We start from the raw sequence: 22,392 nt of genomic DNA on the forward strand, positions 1-22,392 counted from the left end.
GACCAAGAGTTGCTAAAATCTGAGCATTCTTTACTGTCTTTTTTTTTCTTTTTTAAGTTTCCCCCCAGGATACACAGGAACCAGGGCTGTTTTAACTTGACATTTCTCTCGGAGTGGGTTTTCTTGCCTTCTCTACCTCCACGAGGGAGAAAGAGGCAGCTGAGCATTTATACAGGGGGACCCCCGGGTCTGGAAATGCAGGTAATATGTATAAATGGCTTACAGACAGCAACACACAATCTGTCTGCTTCTAGACTTTCTGGTTGTCCTACAGCCTGGAGACAAGGAGACGGAAACCGAAGCAAGAATGGCTCAGGTGTAGGGAAGTGGGCTGCCATCGTTGGGACTCTAGGATGTAAGGCTGTTGCCTTGGAGGGTGGACTTTCCATGTCATTCCCAGGAGCTGAGTCTGCTCTGCACTCCTGGAAAAGACAGAGTGCTCCCCCCCCCCCCCCCCCCCCCCCCCCCCTCTCTCTCTCTTTCTCTCTCTCTTTCTTTCTCTGTTCTGTGGTCTCACTGCCCCTGTGTGCAGCCTGCCCAGCCTCTGCGTGGGGGTTCTGAAGGCAGGAGGCATAGATCCGTTTTCCCAGCCGGCTGTCACCTCCAAGGCACAGAAAGCTTTCTCCTCCCTGCCCCTGTGAAGAGGGGAGCACCCCATGAGGATGACAGCATCATCTGGGGTTAGAAATCAGGAGCCCCTGATCAAAGGCTCTGCCAAGATGGCATTCTGGACCAGCCTGAGTGGGGCCAGCATTTCTCAGGAGGCAGAGTGGGTGAAGCCTGGGTTGTGGAGTTTACCTCTGGGTTCGGGTCCGACTTCTACCACTTTGGAGCTTGGACCCTGGATGAATTCCTCAGCCCCACTGTGCTGTCACCTTGGGTGCACCACGGGAATGATGACACCCATCCCACAGAGGTACGGTGAGGCAGTGGGCAAAAAGTCCTCCAAGTGGTGTAGGGAGACACACCTTCATTATCAACATGAGTGCTTTTTGGAGAAGAAGGGCACGTTGCACGTTGCAGGTAGGAACCCAGGCCTTAGAATCAGGCCCGCACGTGCATCTTGGGCAGCCACTTCCTAGCTCTGTGACCTCGTGTACTTTCATCTTTTGGAGTTTCACTTTCCGAATCTGTGCACTGGCGGGTTAGTGCTGGTCCCCAGCTCCCTGAGTTGTTACGGGAATAAGCGAGGTCCGTACAGCAGGCAGAACATTCAGCAAGCCAGGGTTGGTCACTAGCGCGACCAGCTCACAGGATATGTTCAGCAGGCCCATTAGTTTCTTTGCAAAGTGCAGCCATCTGTTCTCTATAGACTGTATTTCATTGAATCCTAAACGCATTCCCGCCCCCCACATTTTAACATCTTTGAAATCAGGATGAGCCTTAAAATCGGTAGCATCTTAATGTTATAATTTGTTCCGTTTTCCCAGCACCGTTTGTTGAAAAGACTTTTTCCAATTGTATATTCTTGCCTCCTTTGTCATAGACCAATTGACCATATAAATGTGGGTTTATTTCTGTGTTCTCTGTTCTGTTGATCTATGTGTCTGTTTTTGTGCCGGTACCAGACTGCTTTGATTACTCTAGCTTGGTGTTATATCTTGAAATCTAGGATTGTGATACCTCCAGCTTTGTTCTTCTTTCTCAAGATGCTTTGGTTATTTGGGGGGCACCTGGGTGGTGCAGTCAGCTGAGCGTCCGACTCATGGTTCCGGCTCAGGTCATGATCACCGGGTCATTGGATCAAGCCCCGTGTCAGGGTCCACACTCAGTGCAGAGTCTGCTTAAGATTCTCTCCCTCTCCCTCTGCCCCTCCCCACCATGCTCGCTCTTTCTCTGTCTTCCTCTCTCCCTCTCTAAAAGAAAGAAATAAATCTTAAAAAAAAAAAAAAAGATGCTTTGGTTAGTTGGGAACTAATAATAGGGGCACCTGGGTGGCTCAGTTGGTTAAGCATCTGACTCTTGATTTTGGCTCGGGTCATGATCTCAGGGTTGTGGGATCGAGCCCCGCATCAGGCTCCACACTCAGTGGGGAGTCTGCTTGAGATTCTCTCCCTCTCCCTCTGCCCCTCCCGCTGCTCATGCTCTCTCTCTCTCAAATAAATAAATCTTTAAAAAATAATAATAATAAGGGGCGCTTGGGTGGCTCAGTCAGTTAAGCATCTACCCCCGGCTCAGGTCATGATCACAGGGTCCTGGGATCGAGCCCCATGTTGGTTCTCCCTTTCCCTCTGCTGCTCCCCCTGCTTGTGCTTGTTCTCTCTCTGTCAAATAAATAAATAAAATCTTTAAAAATAATAATAATTTGCAGCATTTTTTTTCTCTCATAGCAACACACAAAATACTGGTGCATCACTTAGAGTCGCTGAAATGTATATGCACCATATATACACCACCAAATAAATATGCATACGTACATAAATACAGTTTACAGATTTGGAAACCAAGACTCTGAAAGGTTAAAGTACCATAGACAAGGTCACATAACTCCAGGCACCACTCTAAAACACTCAGAGAAAGTATAAAAGTCATTTCACTTTAATACAAAATCATGTAAAGAAAGTCATGTTAGCAAAACCGAATGTTCACTAAATATCTGTGAAATCATCACTGGAATGTCAATACCATTTTTTCCTGCATTCTCTCCTCCCCTCTCCCTTTGGGCTCACGACTTTCGCTGCTACTACGTGGTAAAGACCCAGGTCATCGTGAGACCAGACAGGCAGAGCGCACACCTGCACACTGGAGGTCCCTCTGGACGGCTGGTGAGCAGCAGGAAGTGGGCCTCATTTTGCTTGCCTTCTGCTTTCTTGATTTCTTTGTGCTGCTTCCCCAGCCTTGGCCGAGGCTTCAGGGGTGTCCAGTTCTGAGGCCAGGGAAAAAATTATCATGAGAGAGCCTCATCTCCTTCCTCCTTGGTGGCTTTCAGGGGAAACAGATGAGCAAGTACAGTGAGTATGCGTGGCACTGGGGGGTGCCAGTGAGAGATGGCCGAGTTTGGAAAAACTGAGAGATGAGTTTGGAAGTCTTGGTGCATTGCCTTCGTGAGTCCAAGAACCTCTGTCTTAGTCGGGGCTTTCGAGCTACATCTGCTTCTCCGATCGGAAAGAGAACCTGGGTATAGAGAGAGAAGGGTCAGAGGGGCATAGAATGAAGCAAGGAGTGCAGAACCCTGCGGAATCCGTGAGAGGCTCTTGCAGGCCACTGACTCAAACATTTGCTCAGGGCTCAGTGGGGGCAGCACTGTTCAGGGGTTTTCCATCTATCAGCTCATTTTACACTCATAACACCTCGATGAGGTAAGTACCCTCCATATCCCTATTTTATAGATTAGCAAACAGGTCCTGCCAGGTTCAGTCACAGGCCCAAGGTCACACAGTAAGTTGTAGCACCAGGAGTTGGACCCACAGCCCACTTAAGCACGGTGCTATGCGGAAAAATGGTGTCCGAACTTTTTTTTTTTTAATTTCAGGAGGTTTTATTGTGGAGGAAGTATCCATGTTACTTACAATTATAAAACAGATCTTTGCAATGAATAAAGATTGGCATGTAAATTCTTGGATAAAACCTAGATACGCCCTGAGACACGAATACCAAACGTTCAGTGTTTTTCCCCCTCATATGCAAAGTTTTGAAAAGGAAGAAAGCTATCTGGGGTCAATCACAACGTTCAATCTCAGTGCTAATTGCAGCTATGAGAAAGACCCAGAGCTGCCTGGTGGGGTGGAAAGCCAGTGACGGGGAGTATGGGCTAGTACTTCTTGTCAAAGACAAACCCCCTGAGCACCGTTAGCAGCTCTGCTCGCAATGGCTGGGGCTGGCCCTGGACTAGTATTCAGACTCAGCCATCCTCCCCTGAACCTGTGCATACCGGCACCCCCACCCCACCCCCCCTTCCCTGTCTCAGGAAGTGACATCATCCCCCGCCTCATCATTCATGCCAGGAACCCGGGAGTTGTTCTCAGCTCCTCCCCCACCATCTGCTATATTTTAGTCATCATGCCCCAAATATGTTCCTAATCCTAACACTCCTCATCTCCTCCACTGCCACCCCCCAGTCCAAGTCACCATGATAAGCACCACAGCCTTCCCTCCACCCACTACAATCCACTCAACACGGCAGCCAGAATGACCGTGTCACTATACAGAGCTAAGTCATTCCTCAGCTCACACCACTCCATGGCTCCCCACTGCCCTCAGGATAAAGACCAAAATCCTTCTTAGCATGACCTACTTCTTCAGAAAGCCATTCATTCATTCATTCATTCATCCATTCACTCATTCCATTATAATGAGCTTGTCTGACCATGAAATTGTGGCCTCATGCTCATTAGACACATGACCTCAGGCCGGCTCGTGCACAGAACAAACATCTTATTTTTTGCCTTAGCAGTCTCAAACTCTAAGGGGCCCAAAGAACTCTCCTCCAAGAGGCCCAAAGAAACCAGTAGTATACATCTCCTGCCCAGCCAATAGGAGTGTTAAACAAATGCCTTCAGATGCAGCAGCTGGTGTGGCATCATGGAGATGCTCTCTCCTTCATTACCTTACCTCAGGAGAACCTTCCTTGGGAAAGAAACACTCCCCCAGGCCTGGCTTTGAGTCTGTCCCCCCCACCACCTCCTCCACAAAGCAGCCAGAGTGAGCTTTTCCATGTAAATACGCACATGTCACTCTCCAGCTTAAAACCCTCCATGTCTTCCCAAAGTGCTCACCGTGAAACTCAGGGTCCCCACTGGGAACCCCTGCCCCCTGCCCTGACTGACCTCAGCCCTCACTCAATTCTCTGTGCTTCTCTCCCGCCTCAGGCCTTTATACCTGCTGTTCCCTCCACCAGAAATGCACTTCCCTCACATCTTTATGGTCTTTCAGGGCCCAGCTTGAATGTCACCTCCTCATTGAAGGCTTCCAGGACTCCCCAAATCTGAAGTTGCCCCCTGTCAACTTCTCTCTCAGCAGCCTATCGAATGGATATCTGAAACGGTCCTGTCAATACACTTCCTTACCTGCTCATTCTGACTCCCCTGCTGGAATGGAAGCACCATGAAGGCAGGGGCTCTGTCTTGTTCACTGCATCCCCAGGACCTAGAACAATGCCTGGCACATGGTAGGCCCCCAATAAATACGTGCTGAAGGATGAATCATTTGGGTTTCGGGTGGTCTTGTCTGACACAGCGGTTTTCATGCTGGCATTCCAGAAAGCCTGGTAATACTTAACTAAACTATGTATGTGCATAACCTGTGGGCTGCTTGGCCCTCAGATTCATCTCATCCGTTCTCTGCTCCAGGAGGCTGATCTCTGTGGATGACAGCAAATCTTCTTCCTCTGTCCTCTAGCTTCAGGATGGGCTCAGTTACTGGGAGGCCCCAGCAGGAGCTGGGAAGGTAGGTTGGGGGGTGTATTGATGCCCCGGCTCCCTCCCCACCAGGCCTGGTCTTACTAGCTGCTGTGTCCCTCTGCTGACCACCCCCCTTCCCTTTCCCTCATTGCTCCCTCAGCCCAGCTGCCATGCTAGAGTGCTTCTCTGTCCCTTGCTGGTTCCCTTAGCCCTGCTCTCATGTGTCATGTCTGTAAGATGACCCTTCTTTAAATCTTTTCAGTCACTCCTTTTAAGTGTGCTATTTGTTTCTTGCCAGGACCCTGGCAAATGTCCCCCCCCCCACCCCACACCCCCATCACTCATCTGCATTAAGTGCCTGGCCCCCACAGGCATTTGAGATCCCTGACTGAGGCTGTTTCTCAGTTCCGTCCAAGAGGTCAGGGGCTGGTATGTCACCAGGCCAGACATTCTCAGAGCAGCCAAGGCAAATGGACTGTTTGCTTCACGGAGGGGTGGGGAAAGGGCCCGCCTCATTGTACGGACACTTGTCAGCTGAGGACGCACCTTTCAAAGTGTGGTCCAAGGGGTCTCCACATCAGAGTTACCTGGGGAATTTATTAGAAATCCAGATTTCTGCGCTTCATCCTAGACTTGACTTCTGAGAATCTGAATTTCAAACAAGGACCACACATTCTATGGTTTGAGACTTAGCACCCGAAGAAATGAGGGATTAACAAGGGAGCATAAACACGAGGGGAGTATTCAAAGGAAATCACATTATGTGGCCCAATGACGGGAGACACAGGGTCCTCTGAATTTGGAAGTAAGAGGGGCTCATTCCCTCGGTCAGTTAAGCATCTGCCTTCAGCTCGGGTCATGATCCCAGGGTCCCAGGATCAAGCCCCGCGTTGGGCTCCCTCTCAGCCTCCCCTCTCCCTCTGCCCTTCCCCCTGCTTATACTCTTTCTCTCTCTCTCAAATAAGTAAAATCTTTAAAAAAAAAAATGTAGGAGGTAAGAGAGGTAATGAATCAGCCACCCCTGCCTTTTTTTTTTTTTAAGATTTTATTTATTTATTTGAGAGAGAGAGAATGAGAGATAGAGAGCACGAGAGGGAAGAGGGTCAGAGGGAGAAGCAGACTCCCTGCCGAGCAGGGAGCCTGATGCGGGACTCGATCCCGGGACTCCAGGATCATGACCTGAGCCGAAGGCAGTCGCTTAACCAAATGAGCCACCCGGGCGCCCACCCCTGCCTTTTTTTTAAGTCATCTCCACACCCAACGTGGGGCTCTAACTCATGACCCTGAGATCAAGAGTCACATGCTCCTCCAACTGAGCCAGCCAGGTGCCCCATGAATCGCCCTTAAACTCTAATAATTATCGTTGGTTTTCTTGTTGTTGTAGTATTATTCTATCATAGGGAGGCAGTAGTGTAGAATCTGGACTTCCTGAGTTCAAGTCCTGACTTTATGATTTACTATCTAGGTGACCTCAGGCAAATTACTTTGCCTCTCAGCATCTACTTCTCCACCTGTAGAATGAAGATGATGGCAGCTCCAACCTCACGGGGTCACCGTGAAGAGTCAAGTGCTTAGACTACTGCCCAACATGGATCTCCTAACAGTCCAGCCCCGAATTTTCCTATCCGCTGTGGCACCACGAACCAGGACATCCCCACCCTGGGTAGCTGGCCAGCCTCCTCGGGCCTCCTTGCCTTCCTTCAGCAACGATTTAGTGGCAACGGGGCAGCAAGTAACTTACAGCTTCCTTATGATTGTCTTCTCCTCCTTGTTACTGCTGGTCTTGCTGGTCTTGGCGACAAGGGCATCGTTTTCTCTTCTTCCTCCTGGGCCTTCTCTTGGTGGAATCAGACCACTGGGGAAAAGGGGACAAATAAAAGGGTTGTTTTATTGCAGACCTTCTGTCTGAGCAGCTCTGAAAGTGAAGGGTCTTAATAATAATTATTGTTATATTAGTAATATTATCATTGAAAGCTAGAGTGAGAGAGATTCTGCTTCTAATAAGGAGACTCTTCCCCCCACCTTTCCAATGTTGATGCCTCCTTTCTTTCCCTTGTCTAACTGCATTGGCTAGTACTTCAAGTTTCTCAACTTTCTAGGAATATGACCACATATCAATTCTCTAACTGAAGCCTTGATTTTCTAATCAATAAAATGAGGATAATAAGAGGGACGCCTGGGTGGCTCAGTGGGTTAAGTGTCCGCCTTCCGCTCAGGGTGCTGGGATCGAGTCCCGCCTCGGGCTCCTTGCTCAGCGGGGAGCCTGCTTCTCCCTCTGCCTGCCACTCCCCCTGCTTGTGCTCTCTCTCTCTGACAAATAAATAAATAAATAAATAAAATATTTTTTTAAAAATGAGGAGAATAAGAGTAACTGCCTCCCAGGATTGCATAAGTGAGGTAATACACAGCCCCTGACACTATAGCAGTGAACAAAACAGACAAAATTATCTCCTATCATGCAATTTATGTTTTTCCATTGGGGAAAGAAGCAGTCGATAAACAAATAAACTGGGGCGCCTAGGTGGCTCAGTCGGTTAAGCATCTGCCTTTGGCTCAGGTCATGATCCCAGGGTCCTGGGATCGAGCCCCACGTTGGGCTCCCTGCTCAGCAGGGAATCTGCTTCCCTTTCTGCCCCTCCCCCCCACTTGTGCTCTCTCTCTCTCTCTAGCTCTCTCTCTCTCAAATAATAAATAAAATCTGGGGCACCTGGGTGGCTCAGTCGTTAAGCATCTGCCTTTGGCTCAGGTCATGATCCCAGGGTCCTAGGTTCGAGCCCTGCTTTGGGCTCTCTGCTCGGCGGGAAGCCTGCTTCTCCCTCTCCCACTCCCCCTGCTTGCGTTCCCTCTCTCTCTCCGTCTCTATCTGTCAAAAAAAATAAATCTTTAAAAAAAAAAAAGAAAGAAAAAGAACCCTTTGTAAGAGGAGACGTCTGAGGGCTTCCTCTCTGCCGTGTGCAAGAAGCCACGAAGAGTCAGAACTAACCATGCTGGCACCCTGATCTTGGACTTTAGCCTCCAGAATTGTGAGAAAAAAATGTCTATTGTTTGAACCACCCAGTGTATGGTATTTTGTTTTGGCAGAGCCCGGCCGACCGAGCCACCTCCTGAGGCAGGAGTGTCAGACAGCAGGATTCATCCTTCTCTCTCCTTGGCAAAGAGTGAGCTCTTATTATTTAATATTATTTACCTGTTATAGTATTAATATTAATACATTATTAACTTATTATTAATAACCCCCCTTTTCCATTATCTATTGTTACATAACACCCTAAACCATAGTGATTTAAAACAATGAAGATTTATGATTTCTCATGATGGCTCCATTTCTTACAGTTGGCTTGGTGGGTCATCTGGGGGCTGGGCACAGCTGGGGCCGTCAGCTGGGGCATCTCTGTTCTTTGTGTGACTTCTCCCTGGTACTACCTTGAGCTCCCTCACAGGAGTGTGGTCTCAAGCATTCCACAAGGACAAAAAATTCCATGAGGACCAAAATGGAAGCTGCAACAGGCCTCCCCTAGCCTCAGAAGCCAAACAGCATTGCCTCCACCACATTCCACTGGCCAAAGCAAGTCACTGGGCTGCCCAGACTCAAGGACAGGGAAAAAATAGACTCTACCTCTGGAGGGGTGGAAAAGGCTCACTGCAGAAGGCATGCAGGATGGGAAAAATCGTGGCCATCTTTGGAAGCAGCCTACTCCATCTGCCTCAATGAGAAACAATCATTAGTATGATCTTGGACCTTGAAACTGATGCACTTGCTAGGAGAATACCTCAGGTGACATGCTGGTTTCTCTAGAATACAGGACCCAACTGAGTAAACAGAATCCTGCCATCAACTGGCCTCTACCAGAGGGGAAGTACACGGCTGATGCTCTCCGGGAATTCAAAACTGTAACTAAAGTGTGTTGCTCTATTCGCTAACAAGCTGCTCAAGCCCCAGCAGTTCAGCCGTTCCTGTTTTCAACTACCTGTGTCTGAAGTACTTATTAAATGAGAGGAAGACAGGTCTTTCCATTAACATGGTTCCAACCTCAGCAGAAGGAAGACAATTAAATTCTTGTTGGCAGAACTCAGCCCTTTTAGATTTGGCTTGCTAGAACATTTTTACTGTACTGCTGCTCCCTTAGTAATTCTACATTGAATGAATTTATTTTTTTTAAAGATTTCATTTATTTATTTATTTGAGAGACAGAGAAAGAGCACAAGCAGGGGGAGGGGCAGAGGGAGAGGGAGAAGCAGACTCCCCGCTGACCAGGGAGCCTGATGCGGGGCTCGATCCCAGGACCCTGAGATCATGACCTGAGCCAAAGGCAGACGCTTAACGACTGAGCCACCCAGGCGCCCCTGAGCCAGCGTATTTCTTCTAAACTTTCAGAGTCCAAATGTGGCATGATTACTAAAACCACAGGCTCTGATATCAGGCTGTCTGAGGCCACGTCTCACCATTGTCCCCACCAGCTATGGGACTTCAAGCAGGCACCTGACTTTCATGAACCTTAGAACACCTTGGAGATAACATTACCTTAGCTCACCTTGCTGTGAGCACTAACTGAAATGATGCTTGGAATACATTTAGCAGAGTGCCTGGCATGCAGTATGCATTGATAAATATTAGCTGGCGCTGAGTTTTTATTCTCTTGGGCTTTCCTTCTTCTGTCTCTAAGGGAATCTGCTTTGTTTAACTCAACGGTTTCCCAGAATGATTTGGCCACAGAGCCCCCTTTTCTTTTTCTTTCTTTCTTTTTTTTAGAGCCCCCTTTTCAAGAAGCACTTACGCGAAAGAAAACGTTTTGGGAAACAGGGTGCAGATGAATACAGCAAAGTCCAATCCTCATAGGTCAACAGCTTCTTATTTTGTCTCTTGATTGTCCTACAGTCTTTTCCCTTCACGTGTTACTGTGATTTTTTTTTTTTAGGATTTTATTTTTAAGTAATCTCTACACCCAATATGGGGCTCAAACTCATGACCGCAACACCAAGAGTCACACACTCCACCGACTAAGCAAGACAGGTGCCTGTTTTGTGATTTTTTTTTAATAATAATAATAGTTTTTAATTTTTATTTTATTTATTTGACAGAGAGAGTGAGAGAGCATAAGCAGGGGGAGCAGTAGAGGCAGAGGGAGAAGCAGGCTCCCCCACTGAGCAGGGACCTCGATGCAGGACTCGATCCCAAGATCCTGGGATCATGACCTGAGCCGAAGGCAGACACTTAACCATCTGAGCCAGCCAGGTGCCCTACTGTGATCTTTTTAAGCTTTTAACTTTTATATAATTTCAAATCTACAGAAGAGTTGTAAGATTAGTATGAAGAATTCCCATATACTCTTTACCCAGACCCCCCTCCCAATTGTTTCTCTGTGTATCTCTCTACCTATCTGCCTGTCCATCCATCCATCATCCACCCACCCACCTATCCATCCATGCATCTATCTTCTTTCTGAACCACCTGAGAGTAAGCTGGAGACATCTTACCCCCTTATATTCCTAAATACTTCAGTGTGTATTTCACTGGTTCAGTTATCAGGTTACCACATTAATAATTTATTTTAAAGATTTATTTATTTGTGAGAGAGAGAGAGAGAGTGTGTGCGTGCGCATGCTGAGTGAGCAGGGGGAGGGGCAGGAGAGGGAGAGACAGAAAATCCTGAAGCCGACTCCCTGCTGAGCACAGAGCCCCACACTGGGCTCAGTTCCAGGACCCTGAGATCAGACCTGAGCCGAAACCAAGAGCCGTATGCCTAACCAACTATGCCACCAAGGCCCCCGATTTTTTTAAAGTAGGCTCCACACCCAACGTGGCACTTGAACTCATGACCCCGAGATCAAGACCAGCCGGGTGCCCTTCACATTTGATCTTTTATTTATTTATTTTTTTAAGATTTTATTTATTTATTTGACAGAGAGAGAGACACAGTGAGAGAGGGAACACAAGCAGGGGGAGTGGGAGAGGGAGAAGCAGGCTGCCTGCAGAGCAGGGAGCCCGATGCGGGGCTCGATCCCAGGACCCTGAGATCATGACCTGAGCTGAAGGCAGACGCTGAACGACTGAGCCACTCAGGTAGGTGCCCCACATTTGATCTTTGAGAACACTAAATTAGGGGTGCCTGGGTGGCTCAGTGGGTAGAGCTTCTGACTTGTGATCTCAGGGTCGTGAGCTCAAGCCCAACTGGGCATGGAGCTTCCTTAAAAAAATAAATAAAAAATAAAAACAAACAAAACAGTAAATCAGATCTTGTCATTTCCTTGATTAAAACTTTCCAATGACTTCTCACTACACTTACAATAAAATCAGAGCCCCTTTCTGGGGCTTACAAGGCACACCTCTCATCCTCTGCCTGTGTTCCAACTTCTACCGTGGTGGGTCTCTTACACTGGCCGTGGTGGTCCCCACCTGTTCCAACTTCTACCGTGGTGGGTCTCTTACACTGGCCGTGGTGGTCCCCACCTGTTCCAACTTCTACCGTGGTGGGTCTCTTACACTGACCATGGTGGTCCCCACCTCGGGCTCTTAGCGCTCTTGCCCTTCTGTCCCACCAACCTTTACATGCTCGGCTGCTTCTCGTCATTCACCTCAGAAGGGTCTTCACTGACCAGCCCATGTAAAACAGGCCCCTCCCCAAGCCCCCAGCACTTTGCTGTCATACGTCACCTTGTTTTTTTGTTTTGTTTAGAGAGGGAGAGAGGGAAAGAGGAGGGTGGAGGGGCAGAGGGAGAGCAAGAGAACCTCAAGCAGGCTCTACATCCAGCGAGGAGCCCGGCGCAGAACTCGCTTCCACAACCCCGAGATGATGATTCGAGCCAAAATCAGGAGTCGGACGCCCAACCAACTGCACCACCCAGGAGCCCCCTGTCACCTTGGTTTACATTCTTTAGAGCACTTACCACCATAACCCTGCATGTTCGTCTCAGACTTCCTTGTCAATTGCCTCTCTTCCCCCCTAGACTAGCATGGACTTTCTCTGGTTTGTTCACTGCTATAGCCCGGTGCCAGGAATAGTGCCTGGCATCGAGTAGGTCTCCAATAAACTGGCTGAGTGAAAATAAGAACAAATACAGAGCGTGTCAAGGAATTGCAGGCGGGGTGTGGCTCTGCAGTGCGGGGCCCCCAGGGCAGCAGAGCCCCACCTCTTATAACACTGCAGCTCTTCCTGCACCACCAGCAGCTGGGACTTGAGCTTGTTGCGCTCCTGGAGCACGTCCCGCAGCTCTTGGAGAGTGAAGCGTGGTCGGTTGGGATCTGTCAGGTCAACCACCATTTTGTCCGGCCCCAGGTTTACCTGCGAGAAAAGACGTTGGTCGCTTATACGGTTTCCCTCATGAGGATGGACTGTCCACCCCAAAAAGGCAAATCTTGTTTGTTCACACTTAAAATTTAAATATTTAAATTAGTTCATTAACGGGGATGTGATGGTTAATTTTATGTGTCTACTTGACTGGGCTAAGGATTGCCCAGATAGCTGGTTAAACGTTATTTCGGAGTGTGTCTGTGAAGGTGTTTCTAGAAGATATTAGCATTTGGACTGATGCACTGAGTAAAGCAGATGGCCTTCCCTGATGGGTGGACGGGCATCATCCAATCCACTGAGGGCCTGAAGAGAACAAAAAGTGGAATGAGGGTAAATTCTGAGCTCTGTCTGTTGGTGTGGGACACCCTTCTTCTCCTGCCCTCAGACATTGACACTCCTGGTTCTTGGGCTTTTGGTTCCAGACCAGGACTTACACCATCAGCCCACCCCACCCCTGAGTTCACAGGACGTCCTGGTTCTCCAGCTTGCGAACTGAAGACTGTAAGACTTCTCAGCCTCCATAACTGCATGAGCCAATGCCTCAAATAATATCCCCTTTATGTCGATAGCTATATCCCCTATTGGTTCTGTTTCTCTGGGGAACTCTGATTAAAACAGGAAATGAAGAGGAGCAGAAGGCCAATTAATGAGTGTACAAGATGAGAGAGTAGAACACTGATCCTTTTGGGGCGCCTGGCTGGCTCAGTCGGTAGAGCGTGAGATTCTTGATCTTGGGGTTGTGAGTTCAAGCCCCATGTTGGGTGTAGAGATTACTTAAAAATAAAATCTTTTTTTTTAAGGTTTTATTTACTTATTTGACAGAGAGAAACATAGCTAGACAGAGAACACAAGCAAGGGGAGTGGGAGAGGGAGAAGCAGGCTCCCCGCCGAGCAGGGAGCCCGATGCGGGGCTTGATCCCAGAACCCTGGGATCGTGACCTGAGCCAAAGGCAGATGCATAACGACTGAGCCACCCAGGTGCCCCAAAAATAAAATCTTTACCAGTGGGGCACCTGGGTGGCTCAGATGGTTAAGCTGACTGCCTTCGGCTCAGGTCATGATACCAGAGTCCTGGGTTGGAGCCCTGCATCAGGCTCCCTGCTCAGCAAGGGAGTCTGCTTCTTCCCTTCCCCCTGCTCATGCTCTCTCACTCACTCTCTCTGTCGTTCAAATAAATAAATAAATAAATAAATAAATAAATAAATAAATATCTTTTAAAAAAATCTTTACCAGAAAAAAAAATCATCCTTTTTTTTTTTTTTTTTAAGATTTTATTTATTTATTTGAGAGGGAGAGAATGAGAGACAGAGAGCACAAGAGGGAAGAGGGGCGGAGGGAGAAGCAGACTTCCTGCTGAGCAGGGAGCCCGATGTGGGACTCGATCCCGGGACTCCAGGATCATGACCTGAGCCGAAGGCAGTCGCTTAACCAACTGAGCCACCCAGGCGCCCCAAAAATCATCCTTTTTTAACCAACTTTGTAATAATTGATTCAGGGGAGACTAATGAATGGATCTAAAACTTTTGGGTGAAAGCTTGTTGGGGAACAGAATATTTTCCACAGTTTTAAAGTATTTTCCCACAAGTACTTGTGAATTACAAAGGGAAATAAAGTCCCCTTTACAGTGCAGAAATCTTGCAGACACCATATTACCCAAGTGATACAAGTTGACATCACCAATAATGACAAATTGAGTCCAGTGCCTCGTGATACAATGCACTATGACACAGCATCCCTTCAGCAGTATTTGTGCTAAACATGTATCACTTGAATTCACCCATGACACCTCAGAACCAACCCCAATTGAAGGACATTCTACAAACCAACTGATACATAATCTTCAAAAATGTCAAGGTCGGGGGACGCCTGGGTGGCTCAGTCAGTTAGGCGACTGCCTTCAGCTCAGGTCATGATCCCAGGGTCCTGGGATCAAGCCCCGCATCGGGCTCCCTGCTCCGTGGGAAGCCTGCTTCTCCCTCTCTCACTCCCCCTGCTTGTGTTCCCTCTCTTGCTGTCTCTCTGTCAAATAAATAAATAAAAAATCTTTAAAAAAAAAGGAAACTGTTAAAACAAAACAATAAAAAAAAAAGTCAAGGTTGTAAAAGACAAGGAAAAGCTGAGGAACTGTTCCAGATTAAAGGTGACTGAAGAGATATGTCAACACCCCGGATTGGGTCCTGCACCAGAAAAAAGATGCTGTAAAGGACATTATTCTGAACTTTGAATAGGGGTAGTATATTAGGTCTTTGTATTCTATCACTTTTTCCCTCTGAATTCGATCATTTACTTGCAGCTATGCAATAGTATGTCTTGTGAGATACTCACTGAAGTATTTAGAGTAAAGGACCCTAATCTTCTACTAATCCTGCAACTAACAAAATGTCTGCTCAAATAGTTGAGGAAAACTAGTAGTGAATAGATAATATATATACATATTATTTTTGTATATGCATATATACATACACATATATGTGTTTTGCGTGTGTATATAAATACTTTGGCGTGTATCTTCTAAGACATACTACACACTACACACGCACACAACTGAAGACACCTGAATCTCAGTGAACGGTATACAGGTATTCATGGTGCTTTTCTGGCAACTCTTCCATAGGTTTGAAATGTTTTCAAACTAAAATTTAAGCAACTGTTTGAAAACAACCTACATGTCCACGAATAGATGCCCAGTTAAATAAAACTAAGGCACAACCACACCACAGTGTTCTCCAGGTGATGGACAGAACGAGACACAGTAGGAAGAGATAATAGTAATAGTGAGCACGTTCCTCCTGTCAGACTGACAAGAATCAGGGTGTTTGAACACTCCCCGCATTGTAAGGGCTGTGGGGAAGCAGGTACCTGTGCTGACTGCCGGAGGAGTGGGTCTCCTTGGCCTCTGGGAAGCGTAATTTAACATTACATATTATCCAAATTTCAGATGCTCCTTCCCTCCGATCCATTTCCTCAAGACACTCTCCCTCAGGAGCCAAATGACATTGGTTAGGATCTTTCGGTGTTGCATGTGCTAAGAGCAAATGATTGGAACATAAACATCTTTTGATAGGAGACTGGTTAAAGCAGAGAATCTTAACCGTTTTTGTGCCACGGACCCTTTTGGCAGCCTGGGAAAGCCCACGTGGCCCTCCTCCAAACAATGTGTTAAAATGTATAAAATGAAAGGCACAAAATTATAAGGAGACCAACTAAGGTGACATACACTCATCAAAATCCTCTAAAAACAAATTTATGATTAATATACCTGCTTCTTTATTAAACAAGGTGAGCTAGACGCAGGGCCAGTGAAATACTGAACAGAAACGAAACTTTGAGATGTGAACTACACTGTAATGGGACATGAAGATATCTGTGATTTCCATCAGTGACTACCACAGGTATTGCTAATATTCCTGTGGTTTGCTGTCTACATTCACAATTGAAGAAAGTGACACATTTCAGTTGGAAGTTAATGAAAATATAATTTTTTTCCCATGCAAGGACATGGGCCTCTTGGATTAGAATCAACGATCCCCTTGGGTGTCCAAGAACTTCAAGTTAAGAACCCTCAGCTGGGGCTCCTGGGTGGCTCAGTTGGTTAAGCGTCTGCCTTTGGCTTGGGTCATGATCCCAGGGTCCTGGGACAGAGCCCTGCACTGGGCTCCCTGCTCCGTGGGAAGCCTGCTTCTCCCTCTCCCACTCCTGCTGCTAACGACGGAGCCACCCGGGCGCCCATTATTCAGGCTTTAAAAGGAAGGAAATTCAGATACAAGCCACACCATGGATGGACTCTGAAGATATTATGTTAAGTGAAATAAGCCAGTGACAGAAGGACAAATACTATACAAGTCTATTTATATGAATATAAGTAGAATAGTGGAATAGGCAAGTTCATAGAGATAGAAAGTAGACAGGGGGAGGGGGAGTAGGGAGCTGGTGTTTACTGTGGACAGAGTTTCAGTTTTGCAAGATGAAAAGAATTCGGGCAGGAATGGTGGGTGATAGTTGCACAACAATGTGAATGTACTTAATGACACTGAAGTGTGCACTTAAAAATGGTTAGGGTGGTAAATTTTACATGTAATTTACCGCAATTAAAAATAATTTAAAAACCCAAAAAAAATAATAAGGTGTATTTTTATGAACTGCCTCGTGATGCTAAACTAATTCATTCTCTCTGCCCTTTTCCCCACCCCTGTTCTTAAGACTGCGGTTTGGGAGGAAAATGCCTTCTCATCTGCTGGTTGATAAAGCTTGTCCACTGTGCCCCACAGAGGAAATCACCCGGGCCCCGTGCAGAGCACGCTGTACACGGTCTGTGGTGGGGGCCCCCTCCATATCCTTGTTCCTGGGGTTGGAGGTGGCAGGGATGAGCTCAGAACGTGAGCTGAGCCACTCTGAGCAAGTCACTTAACTTCTCTTGAGTCTCAAAAGCCAGACTGTGATCATGATACGCAACTATCTCGTATGATGGACACTAAAGTAGAAAATGTATCTACAAGTACAGTTGTCACTGGGACGAACAAGTAGCTGACATAAGTGTACCAGGGAAGTGACCAGAAACCTTCGCTCTTATTTCCCTGCAAATGTCAGTGACCCTGTTCCTCCTGTCCTTTCTTGGCACGCTTCTCAGTTTGTGATCTTGTACTGCAGTTCTGGAGGTGTGGGTGTCTTACCTCTCCCACTAGACAGGAGCTCTGTGAGGGCAGGGTCCCCGTCTAATTTACCTCTGCAGCCCCAGGGTCCAGCACAGTGCAATCACTCATCAAATGTCATTCCAACAAATAAGGTCGAATATGTGTATTTCGTGTGCGGTGGTGAAGACTGGCATCTCTGAGTTCAAATCCTGCCTTCACCTCTTACTTGCAGTAATTCCTTTGGCAAATTACTTAACTGTTCTATGCCTCATTTCTGTAAAATGGATATACTGATAGTAAGAGGAATAAATGAGATAGTCCACTTAGAGCAGCTTTTTTTTTTTTAAGTGTGGCTGGAGACCCCTTAGTAATTCATATTGATTTAATCAATTGCAACAAGAATTTAAAAACTCATAAAAATAGAATAGGCAAGTAAAGTGATTCCTGGGTGGCTCAGTTGGTTAAGCGTCTGCCTTTGGCTCAGGTCACAATACCGGGGTACTGGGCTCCTTGCTCAGTGGGGAGCCTGCTTTTCCCTCTGTCGGCCACTCCCCCTGCTCTCTCTCTCACAAATAAAACCTTAAAAAAAAAAAAGAATATGCAAGTGTGATTGTGCATCATATTTAATAAGGGTGAGTTAAGATAAATTGTTTCTTAAAACTTTTGTTTCATCAATACTGGAAAGCGCTATAATTGGTAATTTTGTAAAATGGAGGTATAACATACATGAACTAATCTTGAGTTTATAGCTTGATGATTTTTTAAAAATATTTCTTCACTTCCTCAAGCTTTTTTTTTCTTAATTAATATGTCAGAGAGAGAGAGGGAGAGCACAAGTAGGGGTATCGGCAGGCAGAGGGAGAAGCAAGCTCCCCACTGAGCAAGGAGTCCAACATGGGGCTCAATCCCAAGACCCTGGGATCATGACCCGAGCCGAAGGCAGACACCTAACGACTGAACCACCAAGGCGCCCCGCTTGATGACTTTTTTAAAAAAGATTTTATTTATTTACTTTAGAGAGACAGAGCACATGCATGCATGAGCAGGGGAAGGAGCAGAGGAAGAGGGAGAGGGAAAGAGAGAATTTTCAGCGGACTCCCCACTGAGTGCAGAGCTGGACCAGGGGTGGATCCCACAACCCTCAGATCATGACCTGAGCCAAAACCAAGAATCTGAACTTTAATGGACTGAGCCACCCAGACATCCCTTGATGATTTTTAACATAGGTACACACCCATGTAATCACACCCAGATGTGCTCCCTATGAACTCCCCCCCCCCACCAACTGGAGCTACCATCAGTCTTCTATAAATACAGATTATTTTGCCTGTTGTTGAATTTCCCATAAATATATATAGTAGGCTCTCTTTTGTTCCTGGCTCCTGTCCCTTAGCGTAACATCTGAGAGTCACGCACACAGTTGTGTGTATCAGCGCTCTGCTCTTTTTCACTACCGTGTAGTATTGCACTGTGTGACTATACCACAATTTTTAAAATCCATTCTGTTGCACTTGTTCCAGTTTGGCACAATTCTGAATAAAGGTGCTCTGAATATTCTTATAGGCGTCTTTTGGTGGTCACAGCACTGATTCCTCTCACTTAAAATTTACTTCTTATTCTAGGTCAAGATTCTCAGAATGCGATGGCACTTGTCACAAATGCAGGTTCTCAGGTCCCATCCCAGACCTGCTGAATCAGAAACTCTGGGGCCAGGGCCCTGCAATCTGGGCTTTAACGAACACTCCGGGTGGTTTCGCTGCAGGCTAAAGCTTGAGAGCCACTGAGCTAGGTCAAGTCAAAAAGGCTCGAAGCCCCTGATTCAGAACTAACGCAGCCCAAGTAAGTGCACCTATTAAGTGCTCGATAAATGTAACTTTGAGGATGCTTCTCATCTGAGGACTGGGTGGGCGCTGTGGTCGTTTTCAGGCGCTCGGTTATTCCTGGGAGAGCGGCCTCCGGGCCACTGGGAGCTCCCCTCCCACGCAGCCCAGGCTGCCCCCGCAGGGCCCGGAATCCGGCACTCACCTGCCCGCCGGCCGCCGAGCCCTCTGTCCGCAGCCCCTCCACCTCCTTCCTCAGGTTGTCCCTCTCCATCCTCAGCTCCTCCACCGTCAGGTTGCCCTCATTCACCAGCGTCTCCAGCATCTCCAGGACGCGGACGATCTTGAACTGCAGCTGTGTCACCCGGGGATCGCTGCCCAGGGCCATCAGCTCGCGGCCCATCACGTAGGAGATGTCATACACGTCCTCGGTCGTCAGCTGGAAGGGGCTCTTGCCCAAAGCCCCTTCGGGCCCAGCCTCGTCCCCTTCCTCCTCCTCTTCTTCCTCCTCCTGTCGCAAAGGGGGCTCCTCCATGGCCACCCAGACCCCCGCAGCTGCAGGAGCAGCCTTCTCAGAATCCCCAACCCTCCAACTTCCTCCTGGCTCAGAAAACTTTCCGCGGGGTAGAGACCCTGCCTGCCCCGGGCGGGAGGGGATGGCCCAGGAGCGGCCAATCAGCGCAGCCGAGGGGTGGGCCCGGGGCAGAAAGGCCGCGCTCCGGGGCTTCCAGGCCCGGACACGGGGTGCACCGGCCCCTCTTGAGTACCGTGCAGGAGGGCGGCCCCCAGGATGTGGTTTGGGGCACGAAAAGACAACAGAAAGGGAGGACAGCCGAGAAGAGGAACGGAGAGGTTAAGGGGTGACCGCGATTGCTCCCGGCTGGGAGTATTGCAAACTGGGTGGGGGAGGGGCGGCCGCCGGAGCCCCGCCCTTGGTGACAGGCGCCACCGCTGCCGGGTTTCCATGGAGACGGGGGTGGAGTTTCCACCTCCAGTATGGGCAAGAGGGTAAAAAGCACACAACTTTTTCCTTTCTATGCTCAAGCTTTTCAGCCATAGAATTTGCATTCTACGTGGAGGAAGATCCGGGTCTGTGTTTGGGGGGTATTTTCAGAAGCCTGCGGCAAAACAGAGGACATTTGTTGGTGTCTGCGCGTGGGAGTCAAGAGACCTGGGTTGCACAAAACTCCCGGGCCCACTGTCGCCGGGACCTGCGGAATCTGACTCTCAATAAAATGGAGAATCCCTGCGCTGTGCCCTTTGCGTATTCCTGGGCTCCTCCCGTTAACTCAGCTTTGCAGCCTCGGCAAATTACTTAACCCTCAATTTCCTGCTCAGTGAATAACAGCACCTATGTGGTAACGTTGCTGCAGGAACATATTAAGATGAGGTCATGAGATAATGTGTGTGACAGAAGTACTTAGGAAGTACTCAAAAAACGTTAACTTGTATTCGTCATTCTGCCCTCCAAACATTAAACTTGTGTGGGACACACGTAGCACATGGGTTGGGTTGGAAGGAGTAATAAACAAGTAAAAAAATCACTCTCTGCTTTGAAAGTTAGAAAGCATTCTACGGATAGGGTATTAGAATATTAGCAGCGTGGATTACAAAGCGAGTTACTTTAGGTTTGATTAGAAAATTTTTTTTACAGATTTTATTTATTTATTTGACAGAGACACAGCGAGAGAGGGAACACAAGCAGGGGGAGAGGGAGAAGCAGGCTTCCTGCCAGGTAGGGAGCCCAATGTGGGGCTAGTTCCCAGGACCCTTAACGACTGAGCCACCCAGGCGCTCCGTTATTAGAAATTTCTAATAGTCATAGGCAGAAAACTTAACAATGGAGCTTGTCTATTTTTCCCAGGAATATATTGCTAGCTTTCTTTGTGGTAGATGTGCCTGATTTTCTCTACACTGAGATTCCAGCAACCCCATGTTGAGTGGCCAAGGATAAAATAAGCAAAAACCAAAGCAAGCAAACAAAATAGACACTATTTTCAGAGGGTACAATGTTCTAATGATCAAAACCAGGTTTCTGGGCAAGGGCTCAGTAATTCATAAATCACAGATGTGACTACACCCAGTGATTAAATGAGATGAAATGTTAAGCTTGCCATAAATAAAATATGGTGTATCCACACAATGGAATATTATTCTACCATAAAAAGGAATGAAGGCCCAGAAATAAACCCTTGCAAATATGGTCAAATAATTTTCAACAAGGGTGCCAAGACCATTCTTTGGGGAAATGACAGTCTTTTCAACAAATGTTGTTAGAAAAATTGGATACCCACATGTAAAAGTATGAAGGTGGACCCCTTGCCTTACACCATATATAAAAATTAACTCAAAATAGATCTAAGACATAAAGCTATAAAACTCTTAGAAGAAAACATAGGGGAAAAGCTTTATGTCACTGGATTTAGCAATGATTTCTTCAAAAGCACAGGCAACAAACGAAAAAAATAGTTAACGGGACTATATCAACATTTAAAACTTGTGCATCTAAGACCACAATTAACAGAGTGAAAAGGCAGCCTACAGAATGAGTGAATATATTTGCAAGTCATATCTAATACGGGGTTAATATCCAGAATGAATATGTAGTAGGAGAGGTGTATATGTATCTCCTACAATGCAATGAAAAAAAAAACCCTAAATAACCGATTAAAAAATACGCAAAGTAAAAATAGATGCAAAATCCTTAGCAAGATACTAGTAAACAGAATTTAGCACTACAAAAAAATTATGTAACATGACCAAGTAGGGTTTATTCCAGGGATGCAAGGCTGGTTCAGAAAAGACAATCTATGTAATCCACCATATTAACAGGCTAAAGATTACACACACACACACAACTATTAGAGCTAATAAACAGCTCAAGGTTGCAGAATACAAGATCAATATACAAAAAATAATTGTGGGGCGCCTGGGTGGCTCAGTTGGTTAAGTGGCTGCCCTTGGCTCAGGTTGTGATCTGGGGGTCCTGGGACGGAGCCCTGCATCAGGCTCCCTGCTCAGCGTTCATTTGTGCTCTTTCTCTCTCTCTCTCAAATAAATAAAATCTTAAGAAAAAAAACTAATTTCATTTATATACATTTGCAAGACATAACCAGAAAGTGAAATTAAGAAAATAATTCCACTTACAATGACATCAAAAAGTATAAAATACTTAGAAATAACTTTAACAAAAGAAGAACAAGACTTGCACACTGAAAACTACAAAATATCATTGAGAGGAATTAAGATGTAAAAAATGGAAAGACATCATGTGTTCAAAAATTGTAATAATATGGTTAAGATGGTGATATTC

At 46.9% G+C, this 22,392-nt stretch overlaps 1 protein-coding gene across 1 annotated transcript; it reads right to left on the reverse strand.

The window, feature by feature from the left end:
• Nucleotides 1-2,515: 2,515 nt before the first annotated feature.
• On the reverse strand, nucleotides 2,516-19,828 carry RILPL2 (Rab interacting lysosomal protein like 2). The gene is made up of 4 exons (XM_025889685.2): nucleotides 19,285-19,828; nucleotides 12,468-12,619; nucleotides 7,081-7,194; nucleotides 2,516-3,114 (listed from the first exon to the last, which is right to left on the reverse strand). The coding sequence occupies exons 1-4, from the start codon at nucleotides 19,612-19,614 to the stop codon at nucleotides 3,084-3,086; spliced, it is 627 nt and encodes a 208-aa protein (XP_025745470.1). The 5' UTR covers nucleotides 19,615-19,828; the 3' UTR covers nucleotides 2,516-3,083.
• Nucleotides 19,829-22,392: the final 2,564 nt, after the last annotated feature.

Source organism: Callorhinus ursinus, unplaced genomic scaffold, assembly GCF_003265705.2.
Source record: "Callorhinus ursinus isolate GAN/ISIS: 27379988/994484 unplaced genomic scaffold, GSC_fseal_2.0 scaffold41, whole genome shotgun sequence".
NCBI classification, from domain to species: Eukaryota; Metazoa; Chordata; class Mammalia; order Carnivora; family Otariidae; genus Callorhinus; species Callorhinus ursinus.